At 35.3% G+C, this 25,960-nt stretch overlaps 1 protein-coding gene across 9 annotated transcripts in view; it reads right to left on the reverse strand.

The window, feature by feature from the left end:
- Window positions 1–25,960, reverse strand: part of ATG7 (autophagy related 7) — a 379,417-nt gene that overhangs the window by 108,255 nt on the left and 245,202 nt on the right. For all 9 annotated transcript variants that reach the window (XM_045832074.1, XM_045832075.1, XM_045832076.1 and 6 more), the window contains one exon: window positions 4,497–4,619. In XM_045832074.1, coding sequence (XP_045688030.1) covers window positions 4,497–4,619 — 123 coding nt within the window. The remainder of the gene's footprint in view (window positions 1–4,496; window positions 4,620–25,960) is intronic.

A 25,960-nucleotide genomic window follows, 5' to 3' on the forward strand; every position in this document is an offset into this window, starting at 1 on the left:
GAATGCCCTCCCCAACTTCCCTACTCTTTCCCTGCCCAAATCCAACTTTTATTTTTAATGATAGCTTACTTATCCTTTAAAACTAACTGGTGATGGATGTTAACTACACTTACTGCAGTGATCATTTTGCAGTATGTACAAATAGTAAATCATTATACTGAACACCTGAAAGTAATATAATGTTACATGTCAATTATACCTCAATTAAAATAATTAATTAATTAATTTTATAAACCCAACTGGAATGTTTGTTCCTTTCTGTGTGAAGTCTTCCTTGACATCCTTACTCCCCCAGGCAGGAGTAACTGCTCTCTCAGCAATTAATATATAAATTACTAAAACATTTGTAATGATATTAGAGTACCCTATTTATGTGTCTGTTTCTCACACTAGACCACAAGCTTGCCTCATTAACTTCTGTACTCACCAGCACAGTACCCTGCTATCAAATTTGCAAAAGATGTTCAGTAATTCTCTTTTTAAAAAAACAGTATCTGTACAAACATATATGTTATAAATAATGTATAAAATAATTGTCACATACAATTATCTGGTTGAATCCAATGTTGATGCCTGAAAACAGCCTAAGATGAGGATTCATTGGGCATTCTTCACTGTGTTGCTAAAATAAATAAGTTGGGACCTTTCTATATGGGATGCAGAATTTTGTACATTTATTATTGAACATTTACAAATGCACTTGGAATCAAATATGGAAATCAAAACACTAAACAGATACATGTATATTTTTTGACAAACATTTATTTATATGCACACACACATTTTTCACAGTACTGTAAATTAATGTGGATAGGATAATGATTTTTGTTGTTATGAGGTCCTCTGGTGAGCATTATCTTCAAATACAGTCCTATTAAGAGCTTTTTAAGAAAGGTAATGATCCTTTTCTAAGATAGGGTCTATAAATACCAATACCTATAAGGATCATCAACCGAAAAGCATCATCTAAATGGAGAACATGACCTGGAAAATACTTAGGGAAAAAGATAGAGAGCCCAGAAATAAAATCGCACCTATATGGTCAATTAATCTATGACGAAGGAGGCAAGTACATACAATGGGGTAAAGACAATCTATCCAATAAATGATGTTGTGAAAATTGGGCAGATATATGCAAAAAAAAATGAAACAAGACAACTTTCTTACACTACATACAAGAATAAACTAAAAATGGATTAACGACTTAAATGTAAAATGCAAAAGCATAAAACATAAGCAGTAAAATCTCTGAAAATTTTTGTAGCAATATTTTTTCTCACATATCTCCTTGGGTAAGGGAAACAAAAGAAAAATTAAAAAATGAGACTACATCAAACTAGAAAAGACAACCTACTAAATAAGAGAAGATATTCACTAATGAGACATCTAATAAGGGGTTAATATCCAAAATTTATAAAGACCTCATACAACTCATCACCAAAAAAACACACACACAAAAATAAAACCCCAAATCCCAAACAATCCAATTAAAAAATGGGGAGAGGACCGAAATAGACACTTCTCCAAAGAGGACATACAGATGGCCAATAGACATATGAAAAGATGTTCAACATCACTAATCATCAGAGAAATGCAAATTAAAACCACAATGAGATATCACCTCACATCTGTAAGAATGGCCATCATCAATAAATCAACAAACAAGTATTGGCGAGGATGTAGAGAAAAGGGAACCCTCATGCACTTTTGGTAGAAATGCAGACTAGTGCAGCCACTGGAAAATGGTATGGAGCTTCCTCAAAAAATCAAAATGAGAACTACATTATGACTCTCAGCAATTCCACTCCTGGAAATATAGACAAAGAAACCCAAAACACTAATTTAAAAGATATATGCACCGCTGTATTCATTGTAGCATTATTCACAATAGCCAGGATATGGAAACAATCCATAGATGAGTGAATAAAGGAGAAGTGGTGCATACATACAATGAAATATTACTCAGTCATATAAATGAATGAAATCTTACATTTGCGACAACATGGATGAACCTAGAGGGTATAATGCTAAGTGAAAAGTCAGATAGATAAAGTTAAATACCATATGACTTCACTTATATGTAGAATCTAAATAACAAAATAAACAAATAAAACAGACATGGACTCACTGATTCAAAGAAAAAACTAAGAGTTGCCAGATGGGAGAGGGGTTGGAGGGCTGGGTAAAAATGGTGAAGGGATTAAGAAGTACAAATTGGTAGTTACAGAACAGTCATGAGAATGTAAAGCACAGTATAGGGAATATAGTCAATAACATGCTAATAACTATGTATGGTGCCAGGGGGATCAGTTCATAAATTATATAATTATGCTATACACCTGAAACTAATATAAAGTAATGTTGGATGTCAACTATAACTGAAAATATATATATAAATAATATGTTAAAAAAGAACACCTTTAGGCAAGAAACTAAAAACAGTCTTTGTCTCCACTAAGAAAACTGGGTGGTAAGGAAAAGATTTAGATTTCCTTTCCACACAGAATAGTTTTTATATGTTTAAATTTCATATCAAGTAAATACATTATTTATTGATACAATTTGCTTCTTGACTCCAGATAATCATCACTATTTAGGAATGCAGGCCTGGCATTGCCAGATCTGATATTTCAAAGAAGTTATAAATGGGAAAATTCTGATTTTTATGTAAAACTCATAATTTTAAAATGTTGGCTTTATTCAGAATTTAATACACAGGGCAGGCCAAACAAAACACACCTGCAAGCCATATCTGGCTCATATGCCAACAAGTTTACCATCTCTAATCAAAAATTTGATATGCGGCTTATGATTCCAAAACTATAAATATAATTTAATTGAGGAAAACTTAAAAAAAACTCAGACTTGTGGATGAAACCATGCCCCATACTGGCCCACATCGCTTTACTCATTGTGGCTTGCTTATATTTCCAGGGTCTTTTAAAAGGCTGTTAATGTTTGACAAACTAAAATGCAAAACAAGCCAGGTTTAATCAAGAAATGTGCCCATTATTTTAACATCTGCTCTGTTTTAAAGAGTGAAATATGGGGTCAATTTCAAGTTTCATTTCTTCTAGCCAACTAAAGAAAAGTATGTGAATTATTTCTAGCTGAGTGGAAAAATTCCCCCAACCAACTAGCCAAATGATTGCATGTTTGAAAAGACCTATGTTATTTTTCCCTTGTCATCAGATAGTGCACTGCTGCTCAAAAGACAAAACAGTGGCTATGATCAACATAAAGTTCTGAACCTTCTCTGGGAACCCAATCAAAGCTCTGGGGAAAATCAGAAAGTCTCTTAAAGTCCTGCAGAGATGCCATTCATCTTCTGAAACGAATGCGGGTCTAACTACTGGTCATCAGTGAAAGACTATGTTGGTTGAATGCCCAGGACATCAAAGCCAAAGGAAGTTAAAGAAGAACCAGTTTCAGTTGTAAGTCTAGCAGTAGAGATGCACTATCTTGCTGCTCTGGTGTGCTTAAAATTCTCACCCCAGTCTGCTGAAAGCTACAAAGGATGTGACTCTGGTATTTCCACATGGTTTTCCTATACTCAGTGCTAGCTCCAATCTTCCAAACAGCAGCCTTTTCATCACCAGCTGGTCCAGTATTGGGCCTGACTATTTACTCACTGACCCCTGGGGCCTCCCCAACGGTGAGAATTAGATAGCCCTGGGAGGGGGTGGAGTGGGAGGCAGTCAATAAATCAGACGACAGGACTATTGGCAATTTGCAGGACACAGGCATTTAAAGTTTTCCTTATGTAGCTTCTAGATATGCTATGATAGGGCACATTTTTCCTTAGATCCTTTTCACCCAGGGTAGAAGGATGTTGATTTAACCTCATTCAACCATTGTGAGGCACTATCCATTTTGCCAAATGACATGAATAGATCCACATCACACACAGCATACCCTTTTCTAAGAACACTGAGCATTTGGAAAAACAAAATAACTTTTTAAAAATTCCCAGTCTTAAAAAAAACAAACAAACATGATTATAATGACCCAGAAAATTAAATCTGCAAAATATTCAAATTGACAAGGTAAATATAACTCTTAGGTTGTAACTGAGGAAGCCATTTCATGGTGGGGTTCAATGGCCTAAGAAGACTGATCAAACTATGAAATAAAAGCCAGGTGTGAAGAACACCTGTTCTCTTTGAAGAACAGTGCCTGAGTCCAATGGCTTCCATGAACTGTATTATGACTAATGGACATTACAGTCAACTCTGCGATGGCTACAGGCATGCTGTTTTTCAGTAAGAAACAAAGGTGCTTGGAAATCAATAACCTGTACTTCCTCCATTAGCAATTTTTTGCATTTGACACCTACTATACAACAACCTGCACACATTAGCATCCGGCAATTGCAGAAAGTTTGTTACAAGGGAAAAAATCATAATTAACTGCTTCTTTCTTTTTCTGTAAATTTGAGTATCAAATAGGTTTCAAACATACCAGTTCTCAGTACATAAAGCTTGTTTTACTCTCACCTCAGCAGCTTGGGTCTCTTGGTGCAGCAATGTAAGACCAGTCAAGTCTTCTAAGAAGGAATGTGAAGAATTAAACACCTTCACCAGGAAATGAAATCCTTCCCGTTCATATTGGTCAAGAACCTGTAAAACATTTACATTTTTAAAAAGGGGCCCATAGATTTCCAATGCATATTAAAAGATTTTCACTTTTAATAAGCACCTGTCAAAAATGAAACAAAAACTAGTGTTAAATAAATAAGGGGATAATCAATCTGTTGGTTGGGCAAAAAACTAGGAGAGCTTAGTATTTATCACTTTTTTCTTTCTTATAAAGAATGACAGTATTATCTTCCAATTTTTTAAAAATATTTTATTTATTTACTTTTAGAGATAGGGGAAGGCAGGATGAAAGAGAGGGAGAGAAACATTAGTGTGCAAGAGATACATTGATCAGTTGCCTGTCTCACACCCGACCTGGGGATCTGGCCTGCAACCCAGGCATGTGCCCTGACTGGGAATGGAACCAGCGACCTTTCGGTTTGCAGGCCAGTGCTTAATCCATTGAGCCAAATTGGTCAGGGCTATCTTCTAATTTGAATGACAATTTTTCCTCAGATAAAATATGTAAATTCACTAAAAATTCTAGAAGAGCCGGGGTTACTGATTTTAAAATTCACTTGTTAGAAAAAAAATAACAACCAAGAGAAGAGCCAAGAAAAACATTTTATAAGGATACAGGGAAAGGAAGGGACAGAATGATAAGGAATGTGACCTACTCACTAGCCAAATGTATTTAAAAAATTGTTTTTTAAATGTACAACTAAATTTCACCAGGTACATCACAAAAGAGGAAATCCAAATGGTCAACAAGTGATCATGGAAATAAAAACTAAAACCACAGTGAAATACTACTTTATACCTACCAGCATGGCTAAAATGGGAAAGACAGAAAATACCAAGTACTGGCAAAGATGTTTAACAACCAGCATTCTCATGTGAGTACAAAATGAGTCAAGAACTTCACAGGTTTAACATGTATATGCTCTATGATCAAGCAATTATATATATAATTGCTTGATATACAAACACACAGATCTCCAACAAAAAGTGTGCACATGTGTGCACCAGAAGACCCAAACAAAAGTGCCCACAGTAGCACTATTCATGATAGCCCCAAGCAGAAACTACAGTTTATTCATTTAGTGGAACACTGTATAGCAATGAAAATAAATATAATCACATGCAACCACATGGATGATAATTCTCATAAACAATGTTAAACAAAAGGGAGAAGCAGTATATATTAGGTTGGCAAAAAAGTTTGTTCAGTTTCTTCCATATGATGGCTCTAGTAGTGCTTAGCTGTCTTTAACTTCATTTAGAACAATTTTGTTAGATTGTATTGTGGCAGCTGTCAAATCAGCATGAATTAAAAAAAACTTATCAAAATTGGTGAATTTTTGTCCAGCCATTTTAATATTGAAGATGAAAGGAGACATACAACATTTTTGGAGTATTATACTCTATTATTTCAAGAAAATAAAAACACAACTGAAATGCAAAAAAAAAAAAAAAGATTTGTGCAGAAGGTGCTGTGATGGCTAGAACATGTCAAAAGTGGTTTGCGAAGTTTCTTGGTACTATTGACATTTTGGTCAAATAATTCTTTGCTGCGGGGCTGTCTTACGCATTGGAAGATGTACAGCAATAGCTCTGGTCTCTACCCACTAGAAGCCAACAGTGGGAGATAGCCAACTTACTCAAAATAATCAAGTTATTGATTATTTACCAAATCAATCAAGTTATTGGTGAAAATGAAAAATGTATCTTTTATTTTATGGAAAAACTAAACAGACTTTTTGGCCAGACCAATACTATAAGATTACATTTATATAATGTTTAGAAAACAAGCCAGATGAAATCTATGGTGTTAGAAACAGGAGAGCAGTTAAACATGGAGGGACTGTAATCGAAAGAGGGCACAAGGGAGAGTCAGGGGTACTGGTAATAAAGGTGTACTTTGTGAAAAACCATCAAGAACTTTTTTGTATGCATGTTGTCCTTCAATAAAAAGATCAAAAGAGGCCCTGGCTGGCATAGCTCAGTGGATTGAGCACGGGCTGTGAACCAAAGTGTTGCAGGTTTGATTCCCAGTCAGGGTACATGCCTGGGTTGCAGGCCATAATCCCCAGCAACCACACATTGATGTTTCTCTCTCTCCCTCCATTCCCTCTCTAAAAGTAAATAAATAAACTCTTAAAAAAAAATCAAAAGATAAAAGGCCAGTAGTCCTGACAGAACAATATAAGAACATATGAGTACTTCAAAACAATAAAAAATAATGACTATCACACATTTAAAAATTTAATAATCATAGGAACTGTGAACTGCAGAAAGCAAACAGTGAACAGAATGCCTCAGAAATTCTTTTGGAGTTAAGAAATAAAGAAATGAATGTTCTGAAAAGATATTAGATGTTAAAGATAAGTTCAAGAAATCAATTACACATAAAAAGGGAGGTTGCAGAAGCAATAACAAAAAATAGGAAAAAATTATACTTTCTCCATTTAGAAATGAAAATACTCAACCCAGTTCAGACTGTTCAGACTTTTTTTTTCAAATACTTGTTTTGAGAGATGGAAATTATGATTTTTTTCAATACTCTTCAAAAAAAATTTTTTTATTTTAATTGTTGTTCAAGTACAGTTTTCTGCCTTTTACTCACATCCCAGCCCATCCCCCAAGCCCTCCCCACCTCCCTCCCATTCTCACCCCCCCTTGTTTTTGTCCATGTGTCCTTTATACTTGTTCCTGCAAACTCTTCCCCTTTACCTCTGAAATTCCCTCCCCTCTCCCCCCTGATCACTGTCAGCCTGTTCTCAATTTCAGTGTCTTTGGTTATATTTTGCTTCTTTGTTTGTTTTGTTGATTAGGTTCCTGTTAAAGGTGAGATCATATGGTATTTGTCTTTCACCACCTGGCTTATTTTGCTTAGCATAATGCTTTCCAGTTCCGTCCATGTTGTCGCAAAGGATAGGAGCTCCTTCTTTCTTTCTGCTGTACAGAATTACATTGTGTAAGTGTACCATAGATTTTGATCCATTCATTTACTGATGGGCACCTAGGTTGCTTTCAACACTTGGCTATTGTAAATTGTGCTGCTATGAACACTGGGGTGCATAGATTCTTTTGGATTGGTGTTTCAGGGTTCTTAGGATATAATCCCAGCAATGGAATTGCTGGGTCAAAAGGCAAATCCATTTTCAGTTTTCTGAGAAAATTCCATACTGTCTTCCACAGTGATTGTACCAGTCTGCAATCCCACCAACAGTGCACTAGGGTTCCCTTTTCTCCACAACCTCTCCAACACTTGTTTGTTGCTTTGTTTATGATGGCCATTCTGAAAGGTGTGAAGTGGTATCTCACTGTGGTTTTAATTTGCATCTCTCTGATAGCTAGTGGTACTGAGCATCTTTTCATGTGTCTCTGGATCCTCTGTATGTCCTCCTGGGAGAGGTGTCTGTTCAAGTCCTTTGCCCATTTTTTAATTGGGTTGCTTGTCTTCTTAGAGTAGAGTTGTGTGAGTTCTTTATTTTTTCCAATATTTTTTAGTACTCGATTATCTTTCACTTTACAAAGTGAACATTTTAAAGAAAATCTGATGATAAGAATGTTGACTCGTAAGCAGCATGCACCACACCATTCCTGCTTGTATGCACACAGACTGATATGTAGGAATGCTCACTGCAACACAATTTGAAGCAGCAAAATTTTAGAAACAACTAACCTTTAATAGGGGACTGATTAACTACATTATGGTGTGTTTACCATCAAGGTCATTACAATCTGGATCCATTACAAAATGAGGCAGTTCTATATACTGAATGTAAACTGTAATTGAAAAGTAAATTTTAAGAAAAGATCATCATCCCCCCATCTCCCAAAAAGAATTAGGCAGTTCCATAGTACTAACATAAACTGATTTCCAAGACATAGATATATGTTAAAAAACAATGCCCAAATCATGTATCTAGTATTAATGTTTTAAAAATAAAAGTTGAGGAGGAGCGAGGAAGGGGGGAAATGTACACATGCTTGTTTATGCATATATCATCTCTGGAAGAATATACACACATGCATAACTGGCATCAAGTAGTTGCCTCTCTATATTCTTTTATATTACTTGAATTTTTAAGACCATGTACAAATATTACTTATTTAAATAATTTTAAAATCTTAGTTTAGGTGTTTTGTTTTTTTCCAGTGCTAGAGAAAAGTCTCAGAAGAGGAAGAAGAGCTCTAAAGTCCTCATGAAGAAGTTGGAGCTAGAAAGGAGGGGTAGTCCTCTCTCAGCCACAGGAAGTACATAGCAGCTGTAGTGATAATTTAGGAGATTAGGAAACTGGGCTGAGCTCTAAGATCTGAATAGCAGGCCATGAGGTCATCTGTTGCTAGAGAGGAGAATGGGGTGGGCTATGGAGTGTGGTAATGGTCTGGGACAGCTACGTGGGGAATGTGAGAAAGGAAGAAGATCAGAATCACAGGAAGAGTGCTGAGCAATCTGAGGCTCCTGCTCAGGACAGATAATGTAAGTTTCAGAGAAAGGTGGTTAAGGACCCACCTAAGCTTGGGAACTGGCAGGATGAGGGTGAAAAACACAGAGGTCAAAGAAATTGAAGGGCTGGCGAATACCAAGATGGGATCCAAGGCTGGTAAGAAACGACCTGCAGGATGGAGGGAACAGACAGACTGGGATCTGGAACGGCTGGAAGGACGGGGGTGACTGTCATGTCTCAAGGCATGCACAAAATAGTCTTTGGCTGATTAACCACAGTAAATTAATTTGACAACCTACTGCTTGGATAAAAAGGCACTTAAAACTGAATCCCTCAGTAATAAGATTTCTTACAAGCCAGACTGTTATCTCAGGAGAAATGTGCATGGAAATTAAATGACCTTTTTCAAAATGATAAATGCTGTGTTTAGTGATCACTTATTTCTGAGTGAACCACTAAGCTCATGAAATAGCTACTTTATGATAGGCCTCCAGTAAGGTAAAAGAAGAAATGACTTTGAAAAATGGACAAAAAAGTTTAAAAAATTGAAATAATTCCAGAAATGATACTTTGTTAGACTTCATTAAACTTTTAGTTTTCAAGTCTATGTTTCCACGGATAATTTTGTGGTGTCACAAATCTGGACAGTGGAAAAACTAACAGCAAGGACAGAGTGAGTAAAGGCCTCCCCCAGAATCAGGATGCACAGAAAGTTTAATGCTGAAACATTATTAATAGCCCTGGCTTGAAAAGTATGTGGAAAAACTTAATCCTCTAGGGGCACACTTAATCATGCAAGGGTTTTCCAGTATTCCCTTTATGTGCTGGGAAATTAATCTGAGCTACAAGTATAAGCAGTTTATAAAAGGTACCAGGACTTTTCCCTCCCTACAAACAGCTTAACTGTCTTAAAGGGGGAAAACATGTGTTTTACATAAGCCAAAAACAAAAACCAAGATACTATCGCAATGAATTTGAGCATTGCAACAACCTGTCAACCTACATGAAATGTACCACACCTCTTAAGGGAATTACATAACATAAGGTCCTTAAACCTGTAAACACTACATTCTGGTAGGGTATAAATATTCCAAAGGTTCTGGGATAGTTTGCTAAGTAGAGAAGTAATAATGACCCTTTAAGTATAACAATATAGATCTTTTCCTGATGGACATAATTTTTCTTACTCAACTGTTTTATAAGGCTAGGGTTTTTTTTTTCATAATGTGAATGCACACCCTTGGACAAAGGTGGTATATGTCTCCTTAAAACGTGATTTTAGGAATATCACTTTTCTTGCTAAGATTCTTTGGTGACTTTTAAAAAAGTTGAACTATAGTTGACATATAATATCATATTAGTTTTTAGTGTACAACATAGCAATTTGACATTTATACAACTTATAATGTGATCACCACTCTAAGTCTACTAACCATCTGTCACTATGAAGAGTTATTACCAGTGCGATGTTATTGACTAAATTTCCTGTGCTGTTATCATATCCCTGTGACTTATTTTATAACTGGAAGTTTGTGCCTCTTATTCCCCTTCACTTTCTTCACCCATCCCCCCCCCCATTCTCCCCTCTGGCATCTCTTTGTGCCTATGAATGTGATTCTGTTTTTTTTTTTTTCTCCTTTTTAGGTTGCACATATTAAGTGAAATCATACAGTATGTGTCTTTTTCTGTTTGCCCTATTTCACTTAGTATAATATCCACTAGGTCCATCCATGTTGTCACAAATGGCAAGATTCCATTCTTTTTTTATTGCTGAATAATAATCCATTACATATACATATGAGCATGCACACATACATACATATATATACATATATATACATATATGTGTATGTGTGTGTATATATCTCACATTTTTATCCAATCATTTATCCATTAATACCTAGGTTGTCTCCATATCTTGGCTATTATAAATAATGCTGTTATAAACATAAGGATGCATACATATTTTCAAGTTAATATTTTTTTGATAAATGTTCCCCCAAATTACTGTCCTATGGTATTCTATTTTTCATGTTTTGAGAAACCTCCATAATGTTTTCCAAAAATAGATCCACCATTTTACATTCCTACCAACAGAACATGAGGGTTCCCATTTCTCCACATCCTCACCAATACTTACTTGTTGACTTTTTTGATAATAGTCATTCTGACATGTGTGAGATGACACATCACTGTGGTTTTCATTTGTATTTCTCTAATGATTAGTGATTTTGAGCATCTTTTCATATGCCTGTTGGCCATCTGTATGTCTTCTCTGAAGAAATGTTAATTCAGGTCATCTGACTATTTTGTAATGGAATTGTTTGGTTTTTGATATTGAGTTGTATAAGTTCTTTATATATTTTTTATATATAATTTGAAAATATCTTCTACTCAGTAGGATGTCTGACTTGTTGATGGTTTCCTTTGCTGTGCAAAAGCTTTTCTCAGTTTGATGTAATCCCCTTTATTTTTTATTTTGTTGCCCTTGCCTAGGAAGTTATATCCAAAAAAAAATATTGCTAAGACCCATGTCTAAGACTTTTCCACATTTTTTTTCTTCTGGAGTTTTATGGTTTCAAGACTTACATTTAAGTCTTTAATTCATTTTGAGCTTATTTTTATGTGTGATGTATAAAGTGGTCCCATTTCAATTTTTTGCATGTTATCTGTCCAGTTTTCCCAACACCATTTATTAAAGAGACTGTCCCCTGTTGTATGTTCTTGCCTCCCTTATTGTAGATTAATTGACTATGTAAGTGAGGGCTTATTTCTGGGCTTTCCTTTCTGTTCCATTGATCTATATGTCTGTTTTTGTGCCAAACCATACTGTTTTGATTACTGTAGCTTTGAAATCAGTGCATGTGATACCTCCAACTTAATTTTTTTTCTCAAGATTCCTCTGACTATTAAAGATCTTTTGTGGTTTCATATAATTGTAGGATTATTTTTTTAAGTCTATGAAAAACGTCATTAGTACTTTGATAAGAGATTGCTTTAAATCTGTAGATTGCATTGGGTGGTATGGACATTTTAACTATATTAATCTTTCCAAGTCATAAGCACAGTATATCCTTCCATTTATTTGCATCATCTTCAATTTCTTTCATCAATGTCTTTTAGTCTCCAGAGTATAGGTATTTCACCTTCTTGGTTAAATCTATTCCTAGGTATTTTATACTTTTTGATGCAATTGTAAATGGGATTTGTTTCTTTCTTTTTTTTCCCTAGCTCATTATTAGTATATACAAATGCAGCAGGTTTCCAAATATTAATTTTGTAACTTGCAACTTCACTGAGTTATTAGTTCTAATCTTTTTTTGACAGAGTCTTTAGGGTTTTCTATACATAGTATCATGCTTTCTGTAAATAGTGTCAGTTTTAACTCCTTCCTTTCCAATTTGGATGCCTTTTATTGACTGCTGTGGCTAGGACTTCCAATATTAACACTTTCAATTTATTCCAATTGGATGTGGTGAGAATGAGCATCTCATTTTGTTCCTGATCTTAGAGTAAAAGCTTTCAGCTCTTCACCATTAAGTGTGATGTTAGTAAGGGTTTGTCATCTATGGTGTTTATTATGTACAGGTATGTTCTCCAGACCCACTGTGTTGAGAATATTTATCACAAATGGATTTTAAATTTAGTCAACTGCCTTTTCTGTATCTATTGATACGATCACATGATTTTTATCCTTGGTTTTGTTAATGTTGATTAATTTGTGGGTATGGACCATTCCCACATCCCTAGTATAAATCCCACTCAATCATGGTATATAACCCTTTTAACGTATTGTTAGATTCAGTTTGCTGTTATTTTGTTAGGAATTTTGCATCTAAGTTCATCAGAAATATTAGCCTATACTTTTTTTTTTTTTTTGTAGTGTTTTTGTTTGGTTTTGACATCAGGGTAATGCTGGCTTCGTAGAGTGAGTTGAGAAGTATTCCTTCCTCTTCAAGTTTCTGGGAATAATCCTTTGAGAAGGATTATTATTAGTTGTTCTTTAAATGTATGGTAGAATTCATCTGTGAAACTGTCTGGTCCTAGACTTTTTTTGTTGAGAGTTTTCTGATTACTGATTCAATTTCATTGCTAGTAATTAGTCTGTTCAGATTTTGTGCTTCATTTTGATTCAGTCTTGGAAGTTTGTCTCTATAAATTTATCCATTTCTTCTAGGTTATTTAATTTGTTGGCATGTAATGGTTCATAATATTCTTTTTTGAATATTGATAGTGAAATTATCAATAGAATATTTTACTTTTATTTCTAATATTATTAAGTAGCATTTCCATTAAATGTCACCTTTTACCTTCACTCCTTCCCTGAAATTTTGGCTTCTCTCTGTTTCTACAGAATCTGATAGATCAAGGATTTGCCATATTGTTTTGTGATTGCTTATTTATATGCTATCTCTCATACAAGTCCATAAGCTCCTTGGTGACAAGTTATATCTAATTTAACTTTTTTTGGATGAGGATTTATTGACAATAATATACTTTACAAAGTGTTCCCCCCAATATTTTTGGTACCTACCTGGCATCATACATAGTTACTAAAATATTACTGACTATATTTCCTATGCTGTACTTTACATCTTCATCACCAATCTGTATTTCTCAATCCCTTTACTTTTTTGCCTAGTCATCCAACCTTCCTCCTCCTGGCAACCATCAGTCTGTTCTCTGTATCTATGAGTCTGTTTGTTTTGTTTTCTCATTTATATTGTTTGGATTACACATGTAAGTAAAATCATAATGTATGTCTTTCCCTGACTGACTTATTTTACTTAGCATACTACCCTCTAGGTCCATCCATGCTGTTGGGAATGGTAAGATTGCATAACTTTTTCTATAACTGAGTAGTATTCCACTGCATATATGAATCATCTTCTTCACCTACTGTTCTTAAGTATATTTTTATGATCCTTTGTATTTTTGTGGTGTCAGTTGTAACTTCTCTTTCATTTCTGATTTTACTTATTTGGACCTTCTCTCTGTTTTTCTTGGAGTCTGGCTAAAGATGTATCAATTTTGTTTACATTTTTAAAGAACCACCTCTTCAATAAAAAGTAAACAAAATAAAGAACCACCTCTTAGTTTCATTAAGGTTTTATATTTTAATTTTAGTTATATTTTAGTTATATTTTAAATTTAGTTGTATTTTAATTTTAATTCTGTATTTCATTTATTTCTGCCCTGATCACTATTATTTCCTTTATTATACTCACTTTAGGTGTTGTTTGTTCTTTTTTTAGTTTCTTTAGGTGTAAATTAGATTTTTGCAGGGAGGGAATTCTTGCTTCTTGAGATAGACCTGTATCACTATGAACTTCTCTCTCAGACTGCTTTTGCTGTATCCTAAAGATTTAGGAGTTGAATTTCCATTTCCATTTGTCTCAAGATATTTTCAGATTTCTTCTTTACTTTCTTATTTGACTCACTGATTTTTAATGGTATGTTGATTAGTCTCCACATGTTTGCATGCTTTCCAGTTTGTTTTTTGTAATTGATTTCTAGTTTCATACCATGTGGTCAGAAAACATACACACTTGATATTATTTCAATCCTCTTAAATTAACTGAGACATATTTTGTGGCCTAACATGTGATCTATCATTGAGGATAGTCCATGTGCACTAGAAAAGAATGTGTATTTTGTAGTTTTTGAATGAAATGTTTGTAAATATCTATTAAGTTCATTAGCTCTAATGTACTCTATAATGCCATTGTTTCTTCATTGATTTTATGACTGAATGATCTATCCATTGATGTAAGTTGGGTATTAAAAATCCCTACTATCATTGTATTTCAATTTCTCCCTTTATGTTTGCTAATATTTGCTTTATACTCTAAGGTGCTCTTCCTTGTCTCTTCATTGAGTCTTTGTTTTAAAGTCTATATATTTTTAAAGATTTTATTTATTTATTTTTAGAGAGGGAAGGGAGGGAGAAAGAGAGAGAGAGAGAAACATCAATGTGCGGTTGCTTGAGGTCATGGCCTGCAACCCAGGCATGTACCCTAACTGGGAATTGAACCTGCGACACTTTGGTTTGCAGCCCACGCTCAATCCACTGAGCTACGCCAGCCAGGTTGTTTTAAAGTCTATTTTGTCTGATATAAGCATTGATATCCCAACTTTCTTTTCATTTTTATTTGCATATGGAATATCTTTTTCCATACCTTCACTTTCAATCTGTATATGTGTGTATGTGTATCTGAGATGAGTATCTTGTAGGCAGAATATATGTGGGTCTTGGTTTTTTATCTTTTCTTTTTTCCCATTTAGCCTCCCTATATTTCTTTTGTTTGTTGCATTTAGTCCATTTACATTTAAAGTAATTATTAATAGATATGTCCTTATTATAATTTTGTTATTTTGAGGCATTGTTTTTGTAGTTCTTCTCTGTTCCTTTATTCTCTTCCCTGAGGTTTTCTGGATTTCTTTAGTGTTTTGTGTTAGTCCCTTTCTCTTTACTTTTTATGTATTTTTTGTAGGATTTTAGCTTGTGGTCACTATGATCTATCTATCTATCTATCTATCTATCTATCTATCTATCTATCTAGAGATAGATATATACATACATATACACATATCAATCTATATCTGTGGCAGTCTATTTTAAACCGATAAGTTCAAATGCACTCTAAAAGCAGTACATTTTTAGTACTCCCTTTATGCTTTATGGTTTTGTATCATATTTTAGATCTCTTTGTTTTTTTGTGTGTTCTTTGTTTATTGTAGTTATTTCTGGTTTTGTTACTTTTGTCTTTTGATCTTTATACTAGCTTTTTTTAAAATGGCTGATCCAAACTGCCTTTGCTACACATTTGCCTTTATCCATGAAATCTTTTCTTTCATATATATTTTTTTGTTTTTTGTAATGGCCCTTTTTCCTCCTTAGAGACAACTGTTTAAAATTTCTTGTAAAGCTGGTATAGTGATGATGAACTCCTTTAGTTTTTGCTTGTCTGGAAAGTTATTATCTCCTTCAATTCTGAATGATAACCTTGCTGGGTAGAGTATTCTGAGTTGTAGATGCCTTATTTTTAGTACTTTAAATATATACTTTCACTCCCTTCCAGACTCCTTTCTGGCCTGAAATGTTTCTACTGAGGAATGATTTATGGGGGCAAGGAGGTGTCCACTTATATGTGACTAGTTGTTTTCTTCCCATTGCCTTCATGGTTAGCTGTTTACTTTTAACTTTTGTCATTTTAATGACAGCATGTCTTGGTGTGCATCTCTTTGGGTTCATCTTGTTTGGAAATCTCTGTTCTTCCTGGATGTATATGTATGTTTCCTTCCCCAGGTTAGGAAAGTTTTCAGCCATTATTTCTTCAAATAAGCTTTCTGTCTCTTTCTCTCTCTTTTTCTGATAGAATTTCTATAATGCAAAGGTTAATATTCTTGATTTTGCAGAAGTCCCCTAAACTATCCCCATTTTAAAAATAAACTACTTTTATTTCTTTGTGTTGTTTTGATTGAGTGATATTTCCACTATTCTGACCTCCATTGTTGCCAATCTGTTCTGTAAATTCTGATCTGTTGTTGATTCCCTCTAGTGTATTTTTCATTTCACTTATGTCAGCTTTTATTGGTTCCTTATTGTATTTTCTAATTCTCTATTGAAGTTCTCACTGAGTTCTTCCATTCTTCTCTCAAGTTTGGTGAGACTCTTTATGACTATTACTTTGAATTCTTTATCAGAGAAATTACTTATCTCCCTTTCATTGGGTTTTTTTAAATGTTTTTTTTTTTTCTTATTCTTTCCTTTGGAACATACTACTCTGCTTTCTTATTTTTGTTTGACTTTCTGTTTCTGTTTCTATTGATAGATGAAACAGCTATCTCTCTCAGTTTTGAAGGAGAAGTTTGGTGTAGGAGCAACCTCTGGTTAGAATATATGTGTCAGGTGGTTTTGGCAAGTTGGCTGGAGCTTAAATGGGTGAATGTGGTGCCAGGGGCACCCTGGGCACCTGACTGGCTAGATGTGCAACAAGTGCTGAGATGGCTTAGGCACATGGATCCAAGAGCAACCTGGGTGGCCAGCTAACCTGGTCTACAGTGGCTGCTGGTCAAGGTGGCCCAGAGACACTGTGGTGGCCTTGCAGGCCAACTAGAGTGCTTAAACCAATCTCCTGACCATGCTATCTAGATGGAGGAGAAAGTAAGCAATAGTGCTCACTGGCACCTATGATTTTGGAGAGTTTCTTCAAATCCCAGAGAGTTCCCACAGTTTTTCACCTTTATGGCAGGTGCCTTGGAGCACAGAGGTTTTTCATGAAGAGTGTAGGTGCATATTAAATTGATGTTTTAAGAGGAAAATAATCTAATAATAAAAGGGCACTAAATATGTATCTATCAATAATCACCCTAAATATAAATGGCTTAAATGCTCCAACTAAAAGACATAGGGTGGCTGAATGAATAAGAAACAAGACCCAAATACATGATATCTCCAAGAGATCCACCTCAGGTCAAAAGATACACACAGACTAAACATAAAGAGATGGAAAAATATATTTCACACAAATGAAAAGCAAAAACAAAAACAACAATAAAAAAACAAATAAAGCTGGGGTAGCAATATTTATGTCCAACAAAATAGACCCTAAAACCAAGCTTTTTGTAAGAGACACAGAAGGGCAATACATAATAATAAAGGGAACAATCCAACAAGAGGATATAATGCTAGTAAACATTTATGTACCTAACATAGGAGCACCTAAATATGTAAAGCAAATCTTGAGGGACACAACGGAAGGCATCGACAGAAATACAGTCACAGATGGGAGTTTTAGCACCCTGTTGACTTCAGTGGATAGATCTTCCAAACAGAAAGTCAACAGTGGCCTTAAAAGACACACTAGATCAAATGGATTTAATTGATATCTTCAGAGTATTCCAGCCCAAAGCAGCAGAATATACATACTTTTCTGTTGCACATGGAATGTTATGTAGGACAGACCACATGTTTGAACATAAAACAAGTCTCAATAAATTTAAGAAGACTGAAATCATATCAAGCACTGCTGTGACCTCAATGTTATGAAACTACAAATTGATCGCAAGAAGAACAATGAAAAACACATAAAGACATGGAAGCTAAATAACAGGTATTAAACAATGAATGAATCAACAAGATCAAGGAAGAAATCGAAAGATACCTTCAAACAAATGAAAATGAAAACACAACAATCCCAAATATGTGGGATACAGGGAAAGAAATCCTAAGAGGGAAGTTCATAGCAGAGTTCCAGCCAAGATGGAGGTGTAGGTAGAAACATTTTGCTTCCTTGCACAACCAAAAGAAGGATATCTCCAATTTAAAAGCAATAAACAACCAGAAATGCCATAAAATCAAACTGCATGGAACTCCAACAACCAAGTTCTTGAAACATTCATCCAGACAGGTAAGAGGGGTGGAGATGGGCAGCGTGACAGAGAGAACCTGTGGCAAGATGAAGACCACTAGGGTGAGGCAGGGGCTGGCTGATCCAGAAACTAAAGACTCAAAACTGCTGGCTGTAAAATTCTGTAGGGGTTGTGAAGGCAGGAGAAATACCCAATCTCACATGAGAGTTTGTTGGAGAGGCTTATGGAGCCTAGAATGTACACAAACCCACCCACTTGGGAGTCAGCAACTAAAAGGGCACAATTCACTTGTGGGAAGCAAGGAAATTGACAGAAAGTGGGGCTAGAGGGGAGGGGGGAGCAACATCGTTCCCTCTCTGACCGTGCCCCCACAGACACCACCACAATACAGTATAGAGGGCTGCCCTGCCCTGGAAAATACCTAAGGCTTTGCCACTTAAAACATAACAGGTATGCTGAGACAAAGAAATATGTCCCAAATGAAAGGACAGATCAAAACTCTAGAATAAGTGGCAAGAAGATAGAAAATCTGTTAGATGCAGATTTCAAAACACTGGTAATCAGGATGCTCACAGAAATGATTGAGTTTAGTTGTAAAATGAAGGAAGAAATGAAGACTATACAAAGTGAAATAAAGGAAAATATACAGGGAACCAACAGTGAAGGGAAGGTAACAAGACTCTGATCAACGATTTGGAACAGAAGGAAGAAATAAACATCCAGGTGGAACAGAATGAAGAAACAAGAATTCAAAAAAAATGAGGAGAGGCTTAGGAACCTCTGGGACAACTTTAAATTTTCCAATATCCGAATCATAGGGGTGTCAGAAGGAGAAGAGGAACAGCAAGAAATAGAGAACTTATTTGAAAAAATAATGAAGGAAAACTTCCTCAATCTAGCACAGAAAATAGACGTCCAGGAAGTCCAGGAAGCCCAGAGAGCCCCAAAGAAATTAGACTCAAGGAGAACATACCATGGCACATCATATTTAAGTTACCCAAGATTAAAGATAAGGAAAGAATCTTAAAAGCAGCAAGCGGAAAGGAGACAGTTACCCACAAAGGAGTTTCCTTAAGGCTATCAGCTGATTTCTCAAAAGAAGCCTTACAGGCAGGAAGGGGCTGGAAAGTATTTGAAGTCATGAAAGGCAAGGACCTACAACCAAGATTACTCTATCCAGCAAAGCTATCATTTAGAATGTGAGGGTAGATAAAGTGCTTTCCAGATAAAGTCAAGTTAAAGGAGTTCATCATTACCAAAACCTTTATTATATGAAATGTTAAAGGACTTATCTAATAAATAGAACAAGATAAAACACTATGAACAGTAAAATGACAACAAATTCACAACTATCAACAACTGAACCTAAAAAACAAAAACTAAAACTAAGGAAACAGACTAGAATAGGAACAGAAACACAGCAATGGAGATCACATGGAGGGTTATCAGTGGGGAGGGGGAGGGGGAGATTAGGAGTAAAGGTACAGGGAATAAGAAGCATTATTGATAGGCATAAAATAGGGCAAGGTAAAGAACAGAATAGGAAATAGAGAAGCCAAAGAACTTATATGTACAACCCAAGGACATGACTAAAGCGGGGAGGGGAATGCTAGAGGGTCAGGGGGTGCAGGGTGGAGGGAGGATAAAAGGGAGAAAAAAATTGGGACAACTGTAATAGCATAATCGATAAAACATACTAAAATGAAATAATAAACACATCATCACTTTAAAAAATAAAAGAAATTCATACCATTACAGGCCTATCTCAAAAAACAAAAGAAAGCTCATATACACATTCTAACTTTACACTTAAAGAAACTTGAAAAAGAACAACAAAGCCCAAAGTTTGAGTAGGAGAAAATAATAAAGATCAGGACAGAAATAAAGAAAATAAAGTAAAAAAAAATACAATAGCTCAATGAATTTAAGAGCTGGTTCCTTGAAAAGATGAACAAGATTGACAAAGCTTTAAGCAGACACATCAAGAAAAAGAGAGAGAGAAAACCCAATTAAATAAAATCAGAAATGAAAGAGAAGTAGTAAGTGTTATCAAAGAAATACAAAAGGATTGTAAGAAAGTATTATGAACACCCAGTGCCAAACTGGACAACCTGGATGAAATGGATAAATCCCTAGGAACATACAATTTTCCAAAACTAAATCAGGAAGACTCAGAGAATCTGAATAGACTGATTACACCTAATAAAATTGAAGCAGTAATAAAAAAAACTTCCAACAAACAAAAGCCCTGGACCCACAGGTGAATTTTACCAAAAATTCCAAGAAGAATTAAAACCTCTCCTTCTCAAACTATTCCAAAAATTTAAGAGAAGGGAAGATTCCCAAACTTATTTTACCAGGCCAGCATTATCTTAATTCCAAAACCAGATAAAGATACTATAAAAAAAAAGGAACTTTCTAGGCTAATATCACTGATGAACACAGATGCTTAAATCCCTAACAAAATATAGTAAACTAAATACAGCAATGCATCAAAAAGATCATACACCATGATCAAGTGGGATTTATTCTGGGAATGAAAGGTTGGTACATTTGTAAACCAACAAATGTGAACCAAACAAAATGAAGGATAAAAACCACATGATCATATCAATAAATGCAGAGAAAGCACTTGTTAAAATCCAGCACCTATTTATGATTAAAAACTCTCAGCAAAATGGATTAGAAGGAACATACCTAAACATAATAGAGGCCACATAGGAAAAACCCACTGCCAGCATCATACTCAATGGGTAAAAACTGCAAGCATTCCCCTTAACATAGGAAACAAGACAGGGATGTCTGCTTTCACCTCTTATTCAACATAGTACTGGAATCCTAGCCACAGTAGGCAGATAATAAGAAGAAATATAAGGCATCCAAAATGGAAAGAAAGTAGTAAAACTGTCATTATTTGCAGATGACATATTGTACATAGAGAACCTCAAAGATTCTACCAAGAAACTACTAGAACTGATAAACGAATTCTGCAAAATAGCATTAATATCCAGAAATCAGTTTCATTTTTATATACCAATAATAAACTAACAGAAAGGGAAATTAAGAAAACAATCCTATTCATAATATTTTCAAAAAGAATAAAATACCTAGGAATAAACCTAACCAAGGATGTGAAAGGCCTGCACTTGGAAAATTATAAGACAGTGAAGAAAGAAATGGAAGAAGATACAAATAGGTGGAAGCACATACTGTGCTAATGGAAAAGAAGAGTTAACATCATCAAAATGTCCATACTACCCAAAGTAATCTATAGATTCAACGCAATTCCTATCAAGAGTCTAATGACGTATTTCACAGAACTAGAAAAAATATTTCGAAAACTTATATGGGACCACAAAAAGCTCCATATTGCAACAGCAATCCTGAGAAAGAAGAACAAAGTTGAAGGAATCACATTACCTAATATGAAACTATGTTATAAGGCCGTAGTGCAAAAACAATACGGTACTGGCATAAAAACAGACACACAGATCAATGGAACAGAATAGAGAGCCCAGAAATAAACCCACACCTTTATAGTCAATTTATATTTGACAGAAGAACCAAGCACATACAATGAGCTAAAGAGAGTTTATTCAATAAGTGGTTTGGGGAAAATTGGACAGATAGATGCAGAAAAATGAAACTAGACCAACTTTTTACATCACTTCTTCTTGAATGAAAAGAATACATTCAAAATGGATTAAAGACTTAAATATTAGATCCAAGACCACAAAAATACTAGAAGAAAACATAGGCAGTAAAATCTTGGGCAGTGTTTATAGCAATATTTTATCAGATATATTTCCCTGGAAAGGGAAACAAAAGAAAAAATAAACAAAAGGAACTGTATGACACTAAAAAAAATTTCCACAGCAAAGGAAAACATCAACAAAATAAACCAACAGTTAGCCCTGGTTGGTGTTGCTGAGTGGATTGAAAGCTGGCCTGTGAACCAAAAGGTGGCAGGTTTGATTCCCAGTCAGGGCACATGCCTGAATTGTGGGCCAGGTTCCCAGAAGGAGGGCACCTGAAAGGCAACCACATATTGATGTTTCTCTCTGTTTCTTACTCTCTTCCTTCCCCTTTGCCCCAAAATAAATAAATAAACAAACAAACAAACAAATAAATAGCATCCCAATAAATAACAACAACCCACAGAATGGGAGAATATATTTACCAATACATCTGATAAGGGGTTAACATCCAAAATTTACAAAGAACTTACAAATCTCAACACCAAAAAACAAACAACCCAATTAAAAATTGGGCAAAGGACCTGAATAGGCACTTCTCCAAAGAGGACATACAGATGGCCAACAGACATATGAAAAGATGTTCAACGTCACTAATCATCAGAGAAATGTAAATTAAAACCACAATGAGATATCTCACACCTGTCAGAATGGCTATCATCAATAAATCAACAAACAAAGTGCTATTGAGAATGTGGAAAAAGGGGAACTCCTTTGCACTGTTGGTGGGAATGCAGACTGGTGTAATTACTATGGAAAGTAGTATGGAGATACCTCAAAAAATTAAAAATACATCTGCTTTTTGACCCAGTGATCCCACTTCTGGGAATATATCCTAAGGAACCCCAAACACTAATTTTAAAGAACATAAGCGCCACTATGTTCATTGCAGTTTCACTTACAATTGCCAAGATATGGAAGCAGCCCAAGTGTCCATCAGTGGATAAGTGGATAAACAATTATAGGACATTTACACAATGGGATACTACTTGGCCATAAAAAAAAAGAAAGAAAAGAAAATTTTACCCTTGTGACAGTATGAATGGACCTGGAGAACATTATGTTAAGTGAAACAAGCCAGTCAGAGAAAGACAAATACCATGATTTCATTCATATGTGGAATGTAATGAGCAAACTGAACTAACAAGCAAAACAGAGACAGAGAGTCACAGACAAAGAGCAGAATGACAGCTAAGAGAGGGGAGGGGAGGTTAGGAGGTGAAGGGATTAAAGAAAAAGGGCTCATGGATATGGACAACAGTGTGGAGATTGTGGTGGGGAGGGTGGTACATGGGGACTAAATGTAATGGAAAAAAAATACAACAAAAATTTTTTTAAAAAGAAATAAAATTAAAATAATAAAATAGAATAGAATAAAATAAAGTAAAATAAATTGCTGTTTCATTGATGTGCCCCAGAGCAGGCTAGTGTGCTGGAGTAGGCCTCTCAGTGATATCCACACTGTAGGTAGTACTGTTTGGGTAGAATCCAATCCCCATGATTACTGCGTATCTGTCTCCCCTACCTTTCTCTGTGTGGTTCATTCTCCCCCACCGTGTGTGTGTGTATGCGTGTGTAAAGACATTGTTCAATCAGCCCTCAGTTGTTCTTCAGGAAGAAACACTGTATACATAAGTATATATTTAGTACACCAGTGGGAGGAAATGAGTTCAGGGTCTTTCTACACCAGTATCTTGGGCCCCTCCCTGTGGTGACTCTTTACTAGATCAAACCCCTACTCTCCTGCTATGCATTTAAGTTCCTCCATAACTCCCTACTTTTGGATGACTCTTCTGAAGATTTTCATAGGGTCTAAGATCTCCTAACAACAGTATGCAATCATTTTCATTTCATGAGAAGCAGAAGGAACTCATAGTTTACAGCTCTTTATAATTCTTAAACAGGACACCAGGAACTGTGTACCCTATCTAAAGAAAATAGCTTGAGTATTTTCAAAGTAAAAAGGAAACATGCAGTGTCTGCAAAACTCTTATTTAAAGTCTCTGTTGATCAAAAACTGTACTTACTTGCTCTCGATAATTTAAAAACATCCTTGTATGTGTTCTGATTTCTAAAAAACTTAAGTAAATCTTCCCCAATGTCCAGATAGGGTAATAAAAGTATAAGGAGGCCACCAGGATCCTTACTTCCCATCCTACAAGAATCCACAAAAGGAAGGTCAAAATACTTTCCACTTAGAGACAGTCACCCAGTTGTCTGCACAGGCTTTGCTCCAAGTGCAGGGAAAAACCTTTTGTGTTTCCAAAACTGTTGCTAAGTGAGCCATTGCAGGGCAGAGAAGTCCCAATTCAGATAATGAGTGGGAAGCACTGTTAATAAAACCAGGAAACCCTTAATCAGTTTCTGTCTCTTGGTGTCCTGGGATTTCTATCATAATAAAGATAATCAAAGAAGAACAAAGCCCTAATTTCGGCAGCCCTTACAACACTACTGTACCACTTTCACTATTCCCAGCTCCTCCACATGACCATCACCTTGAAAAGTTTCAACTCCTTTCTCATTCCCTCTTGGTACTGCCTACCTCAAATGATCACCTACATTCTGCATTAAATGATATCTTTTACTTCCATCAAAGCTCAGCTCAACTCCTGCAAGTTATCAAGTTATCAACTCCTGCAAGAAGTCTTCCCTGATTAATTCCACTCTCTATGATCTTTTCTTTCCCCACTCTCTAAGGCACACTGAGTGGCCAAAGGATTGAAGAAAATGCTGACTCACTATCCCCGATAATCAAGAGTTGATGGCATTTTTCAAATATCAACCAGATGTTCAGTAACTTTGTTTTTCTATGTATGTCAATGATATAAAACAGATAATAAATGAGAAAATAGCTTCATATGGAAATATGAAACTATTATCCTAACTACATCTGTTGCTGTTAACATGCTCTATTGGACACAAGCAAGATCTTGGTTGTGCCAAAGGGAGAAATCTGAATTCAAGATAGGTAGTGAGTTCAAGATAGGTAATAGTATGTCAAAATTATAGCATTAATTGAGATAATTACTGATGTGGCAAAAATACAGAACAGATAAGCCTCTTGTTCTCTCCCTAAAGTCACTGTATAGTATACATTATTTGTAGGCATCCAAATGCAAAATGGGAACAATAATAATTTAGAAGATGTGGGTAATTTCAAATTAAAACACCAAATGGCTTTAAAATTGAGATAATTGACAATGGAATAAAAGTTTCAATATTTTAGTATTTTAATTGAACTTCTTAGGATGCAATACATAACTGCGCTAAAAAAGAACCAAATAATATTACATCTTGGTATTTTCACATAACAAAATCAGAAGTCTGTGGAAGTCAACTGAGGAGAAGAAAAGGAAATGAGAATTAGGGGTCAACATGCAACTGAAGTAATTTGGCAACACTGGGCAAAGCAGCAAAACACTATCTTTTTGAGCCTGCCTGCTCATCTCTAAAATGGGGATGCAATTCCATGCCTATCTCCCCACTTACTGAGATACAAAAATGATTTCATGATTTCAATCACTGACGAGAATAATTTACAAAGAGCATTAGAAATGCAATGCATTTCTTACCTTGTCTTTGTACTTACTACTTTTAGAACATAATTTCATCATCAAATAGGGCTTGGTAAGTGTAGAAAATACATGAAAAAAAGACACATGTATCTTCCAGATCAACTATAGCCTTGAATACCAATTAACACATAATCACAGTTAAAGCTAGTCTGGCAGTAACTAGAAGGAACAGAGGGGAGCTTTGAAAGAGCTCCAACTCCATTTTCAGAAAATTGTCACCT

The sequence above is a fragment of the Phyllostomus hastatus genome, unplaced genomic scaffold (genome assembly GCF_019186645.2).
Source record: "Phyllostomus hastatus isolate PE091 unplaced genomic scaffold, TTU_PhHast_1.1 phas_contig_16, whole genome shotgun sequence".
NCBI lineage: Eukaryota > Metazoa > Chordata > Mammalia > Chiroptera > Phyllostomidae > Phyllostomus > Phyllostomus hastatus.